General features: G+C 38.8%; 1 protein-coding gene across 13 annotated transcripts in view; it reads left to right on the forward strand.

Annotated features, from left to right (window-relative positions):
• CEP350 (centrosomal protein 350) overlaps positions 1-17,881 on the forward strand; it is a 78,313-nt gene that overhangs the window by 46,964 nt on the left and 13,468 nt on the right. For 7 of the 13 annotated variants that reach the window (XM_075096916.1, XM_075096919.1, XM_075096920.1 and 4 more), the window contains 8 exons: positions 2,472-2,594; positions 6,209-6,408; positions 8,015-8,226; positions 9,478-9,622; positions 13,000-13,160; positions 13,637-13,776; positions 14,533-14,615; positions 15,312-17,395. In XM_075096916.1, the coding sequence (XP_074953017.1) occupies positions 2,472-2,594; positions 6,209-6,408; positions 8,015-8,226; positions 9,478-9,622; positions 13,000-13,160; positions 13,637-13,776; positions 14,533-14,615; positions 15,312-17,395 (3,148 nt within the window). The remainder of the gene's footprint in view (positions 1-2,471; positions 2,595-6,208; positions 6,409-8,014; positions 8,227-9,477; positions 9,623-12,999; positions 13,161-13,636; positions 13,777-14,532; positions 14,616-15,311; positions 17,396-17,881) is intronic. The other 6 variants (XM_075096923.1, XM_075096925.1, XM_075096924.1 and 3 more) reach the window with 1 other exon arrangement.

Below are 17,881 nucleotides of genomic sequence, written 5' to 3' on the forward strand. Positions count from 1 at the left end.
GGTAGGTCACTATATTTTAGTCCATATGGGTGATCTTTGTAATGTTTTCTCTCTTGAGACTCCTAACACAGCTAGATTAAACATCAAAAAGCAAGCACTGCCATTTGTAAAGGCAAGCTGTCTGTGACTTCTTAGCATCATATTTGCTTGCAATCATTTTAGAAGCACATTTGCCATGCTTGCATGTATTTGTACATGATGAAGATAAACAGTAGTAGTAAGTGAGGACTTGGTGTAAGTATGAAAAAACCAAAAACATATTCTAGTTACATAGCCTTCATATTCTAGCCTGAATTGATTGCTATTTTATTCATACTCTTCTGGTAGGATCTGGTAAATTGAAGAGTCAAAATCACAAACGATTTCAAGTTTTTGAAATGTCATATTACCAAGTCTAAACTCTTGGCATTCCAAGTCATGTGAAAACCACCCTATCATTATAGCTGCAAACTCTTTCTCAAAGTATGTTTTGAGGTTGGTAAATGGCATAAGATGGGGACTTGAAAAGGATGTGCTCTGTAGGCCATGTTGACTTCTCAGGTTTCAAGAAAACAAGATTTTTCTTCTAGTCCTTTTTTTGTTGTTGTTAAAAATAGGGTCTTTATTTTTTTCACCAGAGATTTGGCATGCAAAAGGCCAAATAGTGATAATAGTGTTACAAAACCAAGTTACAGCATGTGAATTTTGAGTTTGTATTAATACTATGAGATGACAAATACACTTTTGTATTCAAGACTTCCTATACTTTCTTTTACCAAGTAGTGTTCTTGTCAATATTGGTTTCGAAATCTTATTTTTTTCAAAGTGCCTTCATTTCTAAACAACACTTATGATTACAGAAAGAATTACATATTAATAAATAGTTGTTCTTACTATTACAAGGGATGGTAGTAGCTACAAGGTATGTTTTACCCTTAAAGATACTTTAATTGCTTTTAGGAGGAACAAGTGGGAATTGTGTGATGTAATGTATTTGGTCATGTGTTTTGTTTTGGTGGTTTTATCTTGGGCTGCTATATATGTTTAAAGGAAGTAGTATTTTCTGTAAACATAAATGATTCTCTAGAACTCTATCTTCCTAGTTGTATAATTTTTGCACACCATCTGCAGGTATTTTGATAATGATAACGGTGCTTATTGATTGAAAAACAGTGCCAACTTGGGGTTTTTTTTAATGTCCTTATTTGTGAACGCATAAGAACGTTATTAACATAATACAGTAAGACCTTTGGTTTGGGGTGTAATGCTAGGAAGCTGCTATTTGAAGGGAATCACTCAGATGGCGAGATACTGCAAAACAAAAGCAGCTGAATAACAAATGCAAAGAAAGTGGAAAATTAATTAGGAAACCCTGCTATGCTGGATTTGCTATACTCCTTAGCAAAGAGAAAATTCTTTTGGCTTTTTTACTTATGAGGCAGCTTTAATATTTCTCTTCTGCTAAAAGGGGAATGAAAGAGTAGTTCTGTTTGTTTCAGTTGATCAATCTGTGTAGCCTGCATGTGAACAGGAGCATGCTCTGTCAAAGAGAATTAACCACTTTCCCCTTGCTTTCCTTGCATATGCACTTTAATGATAATCTGTGCAATAGAAGAACTGATTAAATGCTCATTTTCTTTTGCTTTTCCTTAATAATGCTTCTTACCTTGCATTGTAGTTGATAGAGCTATATGGAGCATGATATTTTTCTATAAATACAATGATTCAGGAGGAATTAGCTTAAAATGGTAATTCATTAGGAAGTACCATTTTAAGATCAGCTGTAAGTTTATGGAGTTTTTTTTTAAAACAATAGGCATGATTTTTCTACAGTTAGTAGTCAAATGAAGGAGGCAATATGTGAATATTCTGGGACCAAGTCTGCACTTTGTTGTGAAAAAATCAAAATAGCAGCTAGAGGTTGAATCACAGGTATATCTCAAACTTCTCCTGGAATTGCTCATGTTTTAAAAATATATTTAATCTCTTTTTTTTTTTTCTTCCCCCTTCACTGGTGCTTACCTTTTTGAGAAGTAATTTTACTGAGGTTTTGGCAGGTGACTGAAAACGTGTTTAAAGTTTCAGGCTAGGAAAGCTGTTCATATCACAAAACCAGCATGCCATTTAATGCTAATAATATACTCTATCGACAGTTAGAATAGCAGGAGTTGCAAAAAGTTCAGGTTGAGTTATATTAACCAATGCACGTGGAAGTCTGCATCAAAGTAATAAAACTTCCAAAGTTTAAAGAAAAATACAGCAGTGTGAAAGTAGCTTGCCTTTAATTAACAGGAAATGAAGTGCTCTAAGTGTATGTGTGCTGTTACCTTGTGCATAACAGTGTATAGTTTTTCAACTTCAGATGTTGGGTAATAACTATACAATGTTAAATGCAATTAATTTTAAAGTTCTTTACTAGATGCTATCCTTTTCTCGTTCTTTCTGCCTTTTTTGCTATCTCTAGTTTTAAACTCTTCCTCCTTATTTTGTAGACACTGCTCTCCTGTTCACTACTTCTTCTCTGTCTTTACGTCTCACCACTGGGCCTCTCTCAGTGTCTGTTTTCCCAACCTCCACCCCAAATTCCAGCTGTATATCTACAACCAATTGGTCAGGTAACTGTATCTTTCTCAAGTGATAGACTCTTTGATAGAGCATGCTCTGTTCAGCCCTAGAAAATGAAGAGGTTCTTTATCAGTGAACGTTTTTGACTCTTCCCTCGCTGTTTCCAGACCTTTATTAATAACATAGGCAGTGGGATTGGGTGCACCCTCAGCAAGTTTGTGGGCAACAGCAAGCTGAGTGGTGCAGCTGATTCCCTAGAGGGAGAGAATGCTGTCCAGAGAGACCTTGACAGGCTTGAGGAGTGGGCCAGTGTGAACCTCATGAAGGTCAACAAGTCCAGCATCTGGGTCAGGGCAATCCCCAGTATCAATACAGCCTGAGGGATGAATGGATTGAGAACAACCCTACAGAGAAGGACTTGGGGATGCTGGTGGACAAAAAGTAGGATATGAGCTGGCAATGTGCACTTGCAGCCCAGAAATCCAGCTGTATCCTGGGCTGCGTCAAAAGTGTGGCCAGCAGGTGAAGGAAGGTGATGCTTCCCCTCTATTCTGCTCTCAGGGGACCCCACCTGGAGTACTGCATCGAGTTCTGGGGTCCCCAGTACAAGAAAGACATGGAACTGTTAGAGTGGGTCCAGAGGAGGACCACAAAAAATGATCAGAGGGCTGGAATACCTATCCTATGAAGAAAGGCTGAGAGAGTTGGGCGTTAGTCAGCCTAGGGAAGAGAAGGCTCTGGGGAGGTGTTATTGCAGCTTTTCAATATGTAAAGTAGGCTTGCAAGGAAAGTGGAGAGAGACTTTTTACCAGGGCCTGTAGTGACAGGCCCAGGGGTAGCAGTTTTAGGCGAAGAGAGAGCAGATGTAGATAAAGATGATTAAGATTTAGATGAAGGTGGTGAGACACTGGAACAGGCTGCCCAGAGAAGTTGTGGATGCCCCATCCCTGGAAGTGTTCAGGGTCAGACTGGATGGGGTTTTGAACCACCTGATCTAGTGAAAGGTGTCCCAGCCCATGATAGGGTGGTGGGACTAGATGATCCCTTTGAACCCAAACCGTTAGATGATTCTGGTCTATGTGTCTGGTCACAACAGAATAGCTGCTGAAACTGTCTACTTTGGGCTTAAAGTCAATATACCTTGGTTATAAATGTACCAGTACAAGTTAGTGCACCGGGTTAATGCTTCCAGGTGATAATTTGGAATGGATGGATAAAATGTATGATGTTAGCACCATAGAAATAGTTAGACTCTGAAATCATGCTGGTGTAATCTGAATGCTGCTGCTTCTTTGCTCTCCCATATTTCCAGTTTCATAGATGCCAGGTGTGTTTTTGCATATTTTTTTTTCTGTGAAGGCACCCCTGCTTTTGAGGATAAATATGTACCCGTGGTGTTGCAACTGGAACCCTCTAGTCTGTAGTAAATATTAAGGCAGCAGGTATGCTACCTTGTGGCTCTGACCTTTTAAACCCCAGGGTTATAAAAAGGTCCACATCTTTAGCCATGCTGCTTTAATCGTCCTCTTCCTATACATTGAAACCCTGTTTCTCACCCATCACTTCTTTTGACTTACCTTGCTTATTAAGTAGTCATTGTGTGGTGATCTGTTTCATGGTCAGTTAGTTAATTCTTCTTCTGTTTGTGGTATTCTGGGTTAATTCATTTGTCATCTGCTTTTAAGGAGTTCTAATCTTTTGAATCCATTTATTTCAGCCTTTCTCTTCCATTTTTATTTCAACTGGACTTGCCACCCTCAAGATGCAGTAAACTGTGAAGATTCAGACATTCTCATGAAATCAAACAGCAGGTGAAGGAAGAAGAAAAAGTTGTCCTTTGCACTGAGGTCATTGTAATAATGATCTCCATAACGAGTTCCAAATACATGATCTACTAGACTAATTGGAACTGGTGTGTATCTGAAAGTAAGAGTTGATAAATCTGATAGTGCTGGTGAAGGACAACATAAGCATGACTGTTCATGTCATGTTCGTAATGCAGTTACTGTTGGAAGTCTAGTTTGTTAATTATATTAATCTGTTGGGTTTGCCTAAGAGCAGACAATGTTTAACGTTTGTCTATAGAAAGTGATAAACTAATGCACAAAACTGTGGAATCTGTCAGCTTGAAGGTGGCATGTGTTCCAGAGACTGAGGTGCTTCTGTTTTTCACCTGCTTTTGTTTTGACCATAGGAAAGAAGATTGTGGGCATGCCTTACTGGCTTCTGAAACTTTTTATCTTCACATCATAACTTGTCTACCTTATCTGAATCTGTCTTAGAGAAGGACTTATCTGAATCCTAACCTTTCTGATCAACTGCCAGCTCAGTTTCCCAGGCAACAGAATGAGAACTAAGTGAGCAAACAAGAGATGTCCCTTAGCAGGCGAGACCTGCAGATTAGCCAGTTGGTCATTCCAGTCTCTGTAAATAAAAGGGTTTTTTTGAAACACGGGAGCGTAAAAAGCAAAAATGAAATTATTATCTGCTTTGCAGCTTAAAAACTTTGATGCTAAGTCCTTGGGATGGCTTAAAAATTACAAATTATAAAGGCATTGGCAAAGCAAAATATCACAAGTCTTTGAAGACTGCCTTTTTAGGCACCACACATTCTGTACCAATGACGAACTCTTGCTCCAGCTGGCAAACCATGTATTTTCTACAGATTGATTCTGTGATACCTTAAAAATTTCGGTGTAGGAGATGAATGGATTGCTGTACACTCTTCTCTGGGCTTGACTTGTCAGAGGAAGTAGTGTGCAATTGATGTTCAACTTGCTTCCATTTACTATCTTAAAGGTTAAATGCTGTGGTCTTGGTTACTTCAATTTTTAGAAATAAGGTGAGAGATAATGTTGTTCAAGAGCTGGCAAAGAGAACTAGTATGTGTACACAAACATTCATACCTATGAAGTTGTCAAAGAATTTCCCCATTTCTGGGGTTTCATGGATCACTTAAGAGATCTTTGTCAGAAAGGAAAAAAAAAAAAGGCTCATTTTCAAAATGGGCTTTACTTTTTGTCTACTCTTAAATTAGTAGCCAGATTTGTTAGTAGCTTGGAAAAACAGTCCTGCATCCTTTCTCGCTTGATGCTGTCAGCTGACAATTAACGTTCTAAGTGTGGCAATCCATAGAGATGATGCTTAAAGGATGAGGATAAAAATTCTAGTAATTCAGGAGAACTATTAATACACAATAACCTTCTCTTATAATTACGTATTTGGAAAGAACTGTGGAGCAGCTGGGTTACAGTTTTTCTGTCATTGGGATTACCAAAAAGAAAGGTTAATTTTTTCATACTGCTTTCTTGAGGGTTCCAGTTTAATACCACAGGTACTTTCTACGTCCTGAAATTGGGAACTTGTTCATTTTAGTGAATAGGTAGCAGCACTTTTAATGATGTTGAAGATCTTTAAAATGTAAGCAGTATGTTTACAGTATGTTGTAGCCTTTACTTACTGCAAAGAAAAAACCTCATCTAGTTGTTTGGGTTTTTTTCAGCAGCACATCAGAAGTTTAGGAGATAGCAGTTAGCGTGGATGCTATCCTAGAAAACAATTTGAACAGCTATAATTCTGGGATTTGTGGCAACAGAGCACCTGGGTGTTGGGACCTCTGAGTGTGGCTTGCTGTTTTCCCATTGTCTCATGCTCTGTCTGTCAGGTTCCTAACTAAGCGAGAACAGAAGCTGATGCAGCGTCGACAACATGCTGAAGAGCTGTTGGAGTGGAAACGCCGCCTGGATGCAGAGGAAGCAGAAATACGGCAAATAGAAAAGCAGGCTCTAGCTGCCTGGGACAAAGAGCTGCTCAAAACCAAAATAGCCAAGAAAGACCTGGGGGATCAGAGAACTGAGCCCAAAGGTAATAGGAAGAGGGGGGGGGAAGTTATGCAAATGACAAGAGTAAAGCATAATTTGACACAATGATTGCTTAGGTTTGCACTTTCTTCCTTTTTTGATGTTTCGGTGGTGGTGGTTCTTCTCTGGACACTCTTAGGACCTCAATTTCTGCACTCTTTACTGCCTTCTGTTGCCTTGTTAGCCTTTCTACACCTTAGTTAAATGTGTATTCCTCTTTTGCTGTATATCTTCTCAAATGAACAGTGCAGCATAGGCCCATCAGACGTTTCTAAATACAGTTACACTATATTTCTGTCTTTCAGAACAAGAATACTGCATGATCTTTTGCTGATCATTTTCTGAATTTACTCTGTTAAAACAGTTTTCCCCTATAGCGCTGTTTGAGTATCTATCCTGTTAGCCTTGTTACTGTTGGCGAGGATGGCTCTTATCAGGGGCTGCTTTCCCCTTGTCTGTGTTTTCAGAAAATCAAAACCATTTTTTAATTCCCTCTGTTGTTAGTGCAGTATAACTGTTTGAAATCTGCAACTGTGCTGAAGTGTGCTAGGATGTAATTGGTATAAATTATCCTATCATGAGGAAAAATAAGTTCCCAGATTTTGGGAGCTACAGCTTTGCTCTTTTGTCTTAAGTGAACCATACTTTCAGCATGAAGCACAGAGAACTGGATTGCAGTGGGAGAAAATAATGAAACTTTAGGGATTGTTCTAGAAATAATCAATTTTCCTTTTTTTCCCACTTTGCTGAAAGCAGGCAGCATGTCCTTTGACTGTGCAAAGGGAATTCAGAATTATGCTCTGTTACACTTGTTACTGAAAATAATCATGTGGATTTTAGGCATTGTAAGACATTTTAAAGATTATATGTGTATGAGTCAGTAAGTTCCAATGAACAAAAATTCAGCATGAATGCTGAATTCTCATCAACAGATGAGAAAACGCACTTGCTTTCTATTAATTATATCTACCAGTAAGCATCAGAGCACAGCCCTGCTTTAGAAGTTCTTCTCCCCAGCCTTTGCTCAAATATTGAATAGTTATCCATGGCTGCTTCAGTAATCCTGTGACTCCTGCAGAATTTAGTATACAGGAATATTGAAATCCCAACTTATTATTTTACTTGTTGCCAGTTGAGAGACTCATGATGAAATCATAGCATCAAAATGTGTTCTGCAACTACTGTAAAGGAAGCAATCGGTTTTAAATTCAAGATCTGGCTTGCAGATTATATGCTTCTCCATGACTTCTTTAGACTAATAGTGACTCCTGCTGTTGTATGGTCAACTGGAAGGACAGGTTTCCCTAATGATCTTTTTGGAGCGTGTTGTCTGGAAAACGTTAGAATATCCTGAAAACCCTTTTATTTTTAGACATTCAGCAATCACTAAGAACGTTTGGTAGTCTTAAATGATAGTTCTCTGGTAAACATGCTTGTTCTTGCTAAATATTCCATCCTCGTTGTCTAGGTGAGTGAAATAACACTTATCAATTTGACATGTGTTGGTAGCAGTTACTACTTTATATACAGGCAGAAGTATCTCTGAAGACATATAAGTCAGTGCATGTTCTTAGGCACTTTGGTTTTTTTCTCTCGTTATTTGATCTCAGAAACAGCTAGTGAAGAGGAGTCTCCAGTGCCTTCTTGCTCTCATCTGAACAGTGAAAGCTCTATCCCAGAAGATCTTGGCAGTCTAGCTGCTGAGTCTGTCCCATCGGAGACTATGGGCCATGGACAGCCAGAAAGCCCAGATCAGAATATAACTAATGAAGAAGTGGTTTATTCTGAAGAGTTTAAGTCCTCCACCTCACCTAGCAAACTTGTGAGTGAGCTTTTTATGCTATATATACACACACACACATATATATATTCCTACATTTGTAAAAGGCTATCGGAGTAGTAAGTATAGCCAACCTAGTTGTCAAAGCAGAGATTAAACTATTCGCTATGTTTGCAATACCATTTTATATTACTGCGAGTAAACATTGAGATCAGATATGGTCTTTGAAGTCTTGTGGAAAAATTGCTTCAGCACAGAGTTCAGATATTTTTAAACTTGTGGGTAGTCTTGCAAAATGTTTTGCGTATGTCACGTAGGTATGCAGTATTAAGTGGTGGAACACTGACCCAGTTTACGAGTGTGAATTAGCTGTAGGCTAGCTTGTTACCATTGTATAAATTCTTTGAGGCCATGGAAGCTATGCTCTGTTTTTCCACTTTGCTTTACTCACAAGTAATGTATCCCAAAGTATAGCTATAGGATGAAGAAGCAGAGCTGTAACATCACGCACAATGCTTTGGGTTTCAGATTGTCTGCTTGCTAGTGAATTCTGACTTATTCTATTCCAACTGTTATTTCTTCTTGGTTCATAATTTTGGGAAGTTTCATCCTGATAACTTTGCCCTGTGCTCAGTGAGACCAAAAATACAGTGTCTGTGGGGTAAAAGAGCTGCTCATCTAGAATTATTACAAATACTTTATTGGAAAGTTTGAGAAGATAGCAAGGTATAATGTCTAATATGTGCTAGAGGTTGTGTTCAGGGTGTGTTAAAGGTTTGTGGTATAATGTTGCAGCAGTAAGAGCATTTTGGAAGAATATTTGCTCTTAGAATTTTTTGCCTGGCTACAGAGAAAGAGTGCTCTGTTTTCTTGATTTAGAATGGCATCTTACACCTCTTACATGAAATGGTCCTTCTGCTTTCACAGATATATTTAGTTTGGGTTCTTATTGCCGTGGTTGTTACCAAGAAAGATTACATAAACTGTATTGAACACCTGTGAGTCAGAACCATGTCAGTTCACTTAGGTAGTAATAGACTAGTCTAAGCAGGTTTACTGAAATCTAAGCTCAAAGCAAGCAGTCAGTTATTGCTGCTCTTGGTATTTTTGTTTTGTTGTCTAGCAAACTGAGATTAAAGTTGTCTTAAGATGGCTGGATAGGTACCACTGCTTATGAGGTGTTCTCTAGTCATGCTGCTCTTTCCTTGTAACTCATGCCTGATGACAATGATCTCCTACTTTCAAGCTGACCTTTACAAGCAATTGCTTATTTGTCCTTTTCTTTTCCCATAGTCTCCTCCCAAAAGCAGCATATCTGTATCAAAGCAAGATTCCAGCAAAGGCAGCCATAGAACTGGAGGACAGCTACGTTCACCTGTGAAGTCTCATCAGATATCTTACAACTGGTCTGATGAGTCCTTATCTATGACGCAGTCAGGTACGTGTAATATCTGCTTGGGTTTAAATTGCTTTTTCAAAGCTTTTTCTTTTAACAAGTAAACTTGAAATGCAGATATAGATGTGTGGAGGCAGAGAGAAATACCTGGAAATTGCCAAGGTTTGGGGTTTTATGGGAGTATTTTCCCATTATGTAATTGGATCGCTTCAGCGTAAGAAGGTCTTAATGTAAGAAGGTCTATATATTATCTCTTCTTTTAGAAAGCAGTGCAGGTTCCTGCAAACAGGTGTGAAGAAGGTAAGAGTCAATAGTTAAGGTAGTCCTAGAATTTAAAAATACCAAGTTAGCTGGTGACACTCCTCCACCGCTCATGTTGTAAGAAAGCAAAATATGGTTGAGCAGCATATGAACATGATCATGCTCCTTCTGAACACAGCCTGGCTCCAGAAGTAGTTTAGCTCTGTTGTTATGGCAGTATGAGCGAGCCTGTTGGTTCTGCACTGGCATGTGCAGAATGAATGGATACTTCAGGACATTTGTTTTTATTTTTGGAGGAGGATTTGAACTGTGTGCAGTAAAATAGGCAAAGATTGCATTTTGAGCTATAAAATACAAGTTCTACTATGGGGACTCTTTATCGCAGGTTTTTTATCCAGTATCCAAGCTGTCTACCAGTAAATGCTGAGGGAGAGAATACTAGAAGTGAACTGGTACAGAGCAGTTCTTTCCCTGGTGTGCTCTCACAGTCTGTTTGTCATGTGGATTGCAGGACTTCCAGAGCCACCATTCAGTGGGTCACCATCATCAGCTCTGTTAGGCTGCAAAGTCTGTTTTGAACCTTCCTGTGCTTTTATTCTCTAAAACATCTTGTATTCCACAGTGCAGTTGATATCTCATAATAAAATACCTATTAGAAAATGAGATAGCGTTTTCCTGCTTTTTTTTTTTAATTCCCTAAATGATCTTTAGTGGAAAAAGAATTAGGTGGTTCTGTTGTATGTGCTGGCTGCTGGTTGTGATTGACAGATAACTTACTGCCACGTGTGCGCATCTGCTCTTTGTGGCGCTTGATGTAGCGAGCATAGTCTTTTGTGTTTGGTCTTTTTGTTAATATATATGTAAGTGCAATAGAAACACAGTAATTTTGAGGCAGTTATTCTCCTGCTGGATAGAGAAAATGAATACATAGCACCTAGGTATTTGCACTGAGTAATTTGTATTGGGATTCTGTCCAGAGGGCAGCTTGCAACACAGGGAAGAATTCGGCAGCTTGATAAAGTTACTTTCAAGCTCTGACTGAGAAACCACATGAGGAAGCCATTATGAAAAGTAGAGTAGGCAACAGTGATCATTAAAACAAGGTTTTTTAAAAATAAAGTATTTGTAATCTTTGTTGTCCAATGCTGAAGAAAGGTATAAGAGGTGGGAAGTTGATCAGGATGGTGCTGGTTTCACAATAAATCATTCCAGTGTAAAGAGACAAATCTTCCAAGCTGCTGAGTAGTAATGAAGTCATTGCTACGTAAGTCCAATGCATGCGTAGACAAGATTGTCAAGGATGAAGGCATGTGCAGATCTTTCCCTTATGAGTTGATCAAGAAAAGCTATAATTACATAGTAGTCACTTACTATTCGGGAGGAGTTGTTAGTTACAGTGCCATCATGAAGTACTCCTGATTAGCAAGTGCAATTCCATCCCTTTTGGGCTGTTTGGGTGGGGTTTTTTGTGTGTGGGTTTTTGGTTGGTTTGTTGTTGTTTTTTTTTTTTTTGCGGGGGGAGGTTTAACTCTCTAAGTGATTAACAACAGTTGTTAATGGAAAAAGAATACAGTAGTTTGATTGTATTTACTGGCTGTTGTTGATGATGAAATCCTTCATTATGGTGGTTTCTTGACTTCAGAAATGAGATTGATTAGCAAAATGTTCTGCTGTTCCTGCTAGCTGACCAATTAATACTGGTGACTGACTTTGTAGGATGTTCAGTAAAGCAATTGGTGTTTATGAGCATCCAAGCCTTTTGGTCCGGAAAACATTATAGGTAATAGTGAACATTAGAAAAGCAAACCAGCCAAGATCCTTCTCTTAAGACCTGCAGCTGCTGCTATAGAAGAGGAAGGGGGACATCAGCTGCAGTGAGGGGCTCCAGTAGGACTATGTCAGATAAATATTTTGAAAAGTTTTTGATGCCTAATTGTGGCAGCACCAATCTGGGACAAGGATGTTGTTTTGCACTATGTTGGTATACATTTAAAACAAGAAACAAGTGGATGTAATCAGGTGGGTGGAGAAGAATAAGTAATGAGACACTTAAGGCAGTCTCTCTATAGAGTCTTGAGAGGTCTGAGAGACTAAGAGTTTGCTACAGCAGAAAAAATGAAAGAAGCAGAGTTACTGGTAGAATGGGGTTATCATGCAGAGAATGGATCTAAGTATCTGAGGACGGTGTCCCAATGGAAAAGAGGTAGTACAACATCAGGAGGACTGGAAGAACAAGTTGCAGGGAGTTCTAGGGATGGAGAGCAATGGAGGAGATCTTACTAAAATTATTAAGAATAATGGTTAAGAAAAAAATTGTTGAGGTGGAAGATAGCTGCAGTCAGTAATGGCATCATAGGAGGGTCTGTAAAACTGAACTTGGAGCAAAGATATGCCAAGTAGTTTTGTATGAGCTATTATTGAGTAGTCCACCATGTATCTAAGCTCAACACTACCCCCATTCACCCTGAATAAATTGTCATCCTGAGGCCTGACAATAGTGGAAATCTCTGCATTTTTCAGATTGACTTTCCTTCCAACTGTTGACCAGTCAGCTCTCCATTTCATAGGTGTATTTAGTCTATGTGGCAGAAAATCTGAACTGGCCAGAAACCTAAACTTTTTTTGGAGTCCCCTGTTCCAAGTGAAATTCTCATCAATGAAGTGTACCCTGTAACTTGAAGCTGTATATTGTGATTGTAAACAAATACTTCAGAATATTTTTTTGTATGTATCTTTGAGTTGTCATATTTTAAAGTATGTCAGAAAAAAGTTAACTTCTGCAACAGCTGACGTGATAAGCAGCTGATGAGGTAGTAGCATAAACATGGGCAGTTGATGTGAACAAGTAACTGTATGTATCAGAGCCTTTCTCTTCTAAATTAAATAAGATGCAACATTTTTTCATGTTACATAGTTGTGTGGTAAATCTGAGATCCCACTTTGAGTCTTATGATGTTAAGATTAACATGTTGACATTAAATTATTTGATATTTTACCTGGACCATAATTTGTATGAATTGCGTATCATAATACAAATGTATGATATATATGGATACAAATGTATATAATGTTGGCATAAATAAAAGACTGTCTGTTGCTTTGTGTAGAACTGTTTTGTGAGGTGCAAGCTCACAAAGACTAAAACTAAACCTTTTCAGAAACCACATCTGATCAAAGTGACATCGAAGGAAGAATCAGGGCCCTGAAGGATGAACTACGGAAAAGGAAGTCTGTGGTTTACCAGCTGAAAAAGGAACAGAAAAAAAGACAAAAAGAGAGACTGAAGGCCCAGGAAGCCAGTTTGATCAAACAACTGGAGGTTAGGAAAAATAGGAAGAAGGGTGAAGTAAAAAAAAGATTGTTAGCCTTGGATAAATCATTATAGTATGGATGCTGTTGGCAGAATATTGTGTCAACAGCTGTGAAAGACACATGATTTTGATAGAAGTAGGACTGTGTTCTGGCTATTTAACGGTTTACAGTAATGAACCAGAGCCTTGAGGCAAAAATGCTATTCCCTTTTAAATCTTTAAATCTTTAATGGATTACTAGCAGTGTTCAGGGGCTTATACACATTAGTATCCTGGCTTGGATTAAAGAGTGATGCCGACGTAATTTGTTTTTGAAAGTGAAATATTAAAATTTCTAGGATTCACAACTGTAGAGCTTTAGGAAATTAAATAGATCACTTTGCAGAGAAACCAAGTGTGTTCTTTATTCATTTAATAGGTTTTGATTGCTGAACTGTAGTTGTGGCTTAGTAGACTAACAGCCGTAACTGTTTTCCATGTGCAGTCGTATGATGAGTTTATCAAGAAGACTGAAGCAGAGCTGAGCCAAGACCTGGAGGCATCACCCACAGCCAAACCTCAGATTAAAACTCCATCCTCAGCTGCTGCTGAAAAACCTAAGATCAAGGCACCACCACTCCACAGGTACCTGGCATTTCTTCTTTTAGAGATTATGCTGAAACGGCAGTGAATACTGATTTATCAGAAACCACGAGTGCAGTGAAAGCTGGTAACTGCTCTTCCTTAACGCACTGGACAGTGGCAGACCCAAAACAGATAAGATGTACTGTCCCTGTAACTGTATGCATCTCACTTTTGTCCTGCCCAGCCTTTCAGGTCCTATTTTGAGGTTCTTTCTGAACAATAATCTTCAATTGTGAAAGAATTGTGCCAAATGGTTGTATGGATTACAGACCTGGAGGAATTTTTTCCCGTTTTGGTCACTCATTATGCCTGCTGCACTGTGTGAGGCACATCGTTCATCTTTGCAACTTAAATGTGGTTTAGATCTTAGGTTTTAAAAGGTAGAGAATTTAGCTGATTTCTTCACTTCCTACTGTATTTTTAAGTGTTCCATTTTCTCCAGCAGATGGTGCAATTTTAGTGCATTTTTAAAAAAAAAAAGTTATTTTCTTCTTCTCTTGTTTTGGCTGCAAAAAAGGCTTAAAGTTTGATTAGTCTTTTAAAAAATTACTTTCCAGGACTTGCCAAATTCTCCTCTCTGTCCCCATTCCTGTTTTCTAAGGTCACAATATGTTGACGAAGCAAACTGTTTGTTATCGCTGGTGTGGTATTATAATTATAGATGCTTGTATTGCCATTTTTATCTATTTAAAAAACACAAAACAACACACTCTGGTGTAACCATGATTCATGCAATTTGATTTTTTTTAACTTTAGGCCTGAGACAGCTAAAAACTGGAAATTGCTGGCTGAATCAGAGAGATCCAGAGCATCTTTGGAATCCATTTCAGAGCATGCAGGTAGGTAACTGGAAGAATCTGTACTACAGGTGAAGATATTGAAGACTGACTGTTTTAAAATTCTTTAACCTTTCCTTTCTTCGTTCAATAAGAGGTTTTAAGAGACGATGCAGACTTCATAAAACCATAATTATCGAGCTATGTTTTTTACTATTTTTACTGAGTAGGCTTCTGCTCTCAGTGTTTCCTGCCTATTCAGTGTTTAGTTTTACTCTTGCTGAGGTTTGTGTAAATCCATAATTAAGTGACAACCTTTTTCCTTTCTTTTGTTTCTTGTTCCTTTATCACTTGAGGAAAGTAAGGAAACCAAAAATAATGAAGAGTTTAGGAATAGGGGGTTTTTTTGGTACTTTTCAATGTTTTGCTCTTGATCATTATCTAATCATTACCCGCCATTCTAATCTTGGTTAAATTTACAGCTTGCAAACAAATAACTGAGCCCTTACCTAGAGCTCAGTATTATGTGGCATTATGAAATATTGGTACGGGAACAGAATTGGAAAGAAAGTGTTAGAACCCCTGGAACTGAAAGTGTTGCCCATGTTCATAGGATAGCTAGGAATATATATTTCCAAGTTTGTATCTTCTTTTAGCATAGAAACCTTGATGTTAATTTTGTTGCCTATGGTTACAGTTTTCAGTAAAACAATGTAAGCTGTACAATTTGCTGTAATTCACTTTTTATTTTCCTTCGAGATGCTCTGTCATCAAGAACTGAGAGATCTGTGTCTGTGCACACCAAGAAGGTGGCTGTGACAGATCTTCATGTAGAAGAATCTTCTGGAATGCTTTCCTCTGTTTTAATGTCACCAAGAAATTCCAGAGCAGGATCTGGTGACTCCTTAGATAATGTACCCTCATCCTCTCTTCTCAAAGATCTGAAAGACATTAGCAGGATATTCCGTGGGTCAATGAACAATATGGTAAATGCATCCAATGATGAGGCTGCCTTCAGTCATAAATCTGAGATTCAGGAAGACTTGGTATACATAAAATCAGAGGAATACGAGATTGATGGTTCTCATGTTAAGCCTTTAGAGAGTTCTGATGTTTTGTTGACATTAGATAAAGAACAGGAGAGCTCACTGGAAATCACTGAGAAGAAAGTCCTCTGTTCTGAAAACAAACACTCTCAGAAGGAACTCTTTGCTTTGGCTGTGGAAAGTCTTCATGGTACGGAAGAAATCTTAGAACAGAGGCTGGCAGATAAAGATCCTATAACTGGCCAAAGTGTAGAAGAGCCTTCTCGCAAACTGAGCAAATCAGCAGAAGAAAAGGGTTATCTGCTTTCAGAACAACTCTTTAGTCAAAAAGAGCCATCATATCTTGAAGACTTTGAGGGATCCTCCTCCAGGAAACAGGCATCAGTTGAAGAAACACTTCCTGGGGAATGCTACAAAGGTGACTTTGAAGCATCTCTTCTCTCTCCTAACGGGGATGCTCAGTCACTGACAGAGCGCTCACAGCACACCCAAACCAGCAGAAGTCGATCCACCAGCCTTGGCAGTGATGGCGAAATCAGTGAATTCCTCAGTGACAGGTCTTTCTCTCTCTCTGGCAGCATGCATTCAGAGAAGTTATTAGAACTTAAGTCCCCAACAGAACTTATAAAAAATACTGAACGCAGAGATGTGGAGCAAGAACTGGCCCCTACCGAATCACCGTTGTGGGCCTCTGTTTCAATCACAGAAGAAACGGATAGTTTGCCAAATTTTAACCTTGGTGATAGAGTACTTGTGAGTAAAGTCCAACCTGGAACATTGAGATTCAAAGGTCTGACTAAGTTTGCCAAAGGGTTTTGGGCTGGTGTGGAGTTGGATAAACCTGAAGGGAACAATAATGGAACTTATGATGGTATTAAATATTTTGATTGCAAAGAAAAGCATGGTATTTTTGCTCCTCCTCAAAAAATCTCTCATATTACAGAAAGTATTGATAGCCATTTAGACACAAACGAGGATGAAGACTCATTCTTTGATGATAGACTGGAGAAACAACACAAAGCTGAGCAGAAAGACAGAGGAAGTTCCAAATCTGGCAAAGATAATGAAAGCCAGAGCAGAGATGCAACAGAGAGCAATTCCCAGGGTAAAGCTCCTGTAGACACAGCTGTTTCAGAAGCCTCATCTGGGGGAAGGGTTGATGAGGAGTTGTCTTCTAAAGCAAAGAGCATAAAGGAGATTTCTGTGGCTACTGAATCACTTGCCCAAGACCAGTCAGTGGTGGATTATCTGAAGCATGCTGTAAAAGAGGGGGCCAGCCTTGCTCCTCTCATTTCTGGTGTTGTGGATGAGATTTCCACTGTTCAGTTGGATGACATCTCAGATTTCCTTTCTGAAAAGCTGGAGAGGCAGAAGACACTGGGGGAAGACTGTGCTGAAAAGGTAGATGATCTCTCTTCTGGAGTTGCGGAGAAGCCTGCAACTCCACTTCTGGATTTGCTGACAAAAGAAAAGAACCAGTTAGAAGCCCAGCTTAGACTACCTCTTAGAGAGGAAGAAAAGTCAAAAGACCAACTGGAAAAGGTCAGTTTGCTGACTGACAGTCTACTTAAAGATTTTGTGAAAGACACGGTCAGTCAGTTACAGCAAATAAAGAAGGTTAGGAATGAGAAAATCCAGCTCAGCAACCAGGAGCACTGTGATGTGAAGGAGGAATCTGGTGCCCCATCCCAGCAGGAAGAAAAGCACATTCCAGATGGACTGAATAACTTTTTTCTAAGTTCTGATCTGGAAGAAGAAAGAGAAGAACTTTCCTCTCCAGACATGTGTCCCAGACCAGTGAGTAACAGACATCTTGTGCTGATTTTAAGAGTCACTTGTTCCTTTGATGATGATTGAATCTTGGGAATGCTGTGTGGCACCAGTTTGTTTTCTCCCAAGTTCTGTTAGGTGATGTGGAGATTGCCTGTATGTATGTCTTCTACATGTATGTTCTTGTGTATCCCAGTTCACAGCTTATTTTTGTAGCCCTACAGGCCAAAAGACACATTTTGGCACATGAAAGTGAAAATACTTTGTTTAGGTTGCATTCTGCTTACATGTTCAATTTGTATTTAATCCTTACGCTCAGTTTTTATTCTAAAAATGGCAAAAAACTATAGACTCTAAACTTACTTCTGCCTATTCTTGTTATTAAATAATCAACCTCAAACATAATTAGTTGTTGTGGAGGTCATTGGGGTGTCAGACTGCTCTATCCACTGAACTAATGTATCATGAGTAGTGGAAGTTCAAGCTTCCCCAGAACAACCATTAATAATACAG

Source organism: Phalacrocorax aristotelis, chromosome 6 (genome assembly GCF_949628215.1).
Source record: "Phalacrocorax aristotelis chromosome 6, bGulAri2.1, whole genome shotgun sequence".
Taxonomy (NCBI): Eukaryota; Metazoa; Chordata; class Aves; order Suliformes; family Phalacrocoracidae; genus Phalacrocorax; species Phalacrocorax aristotelis.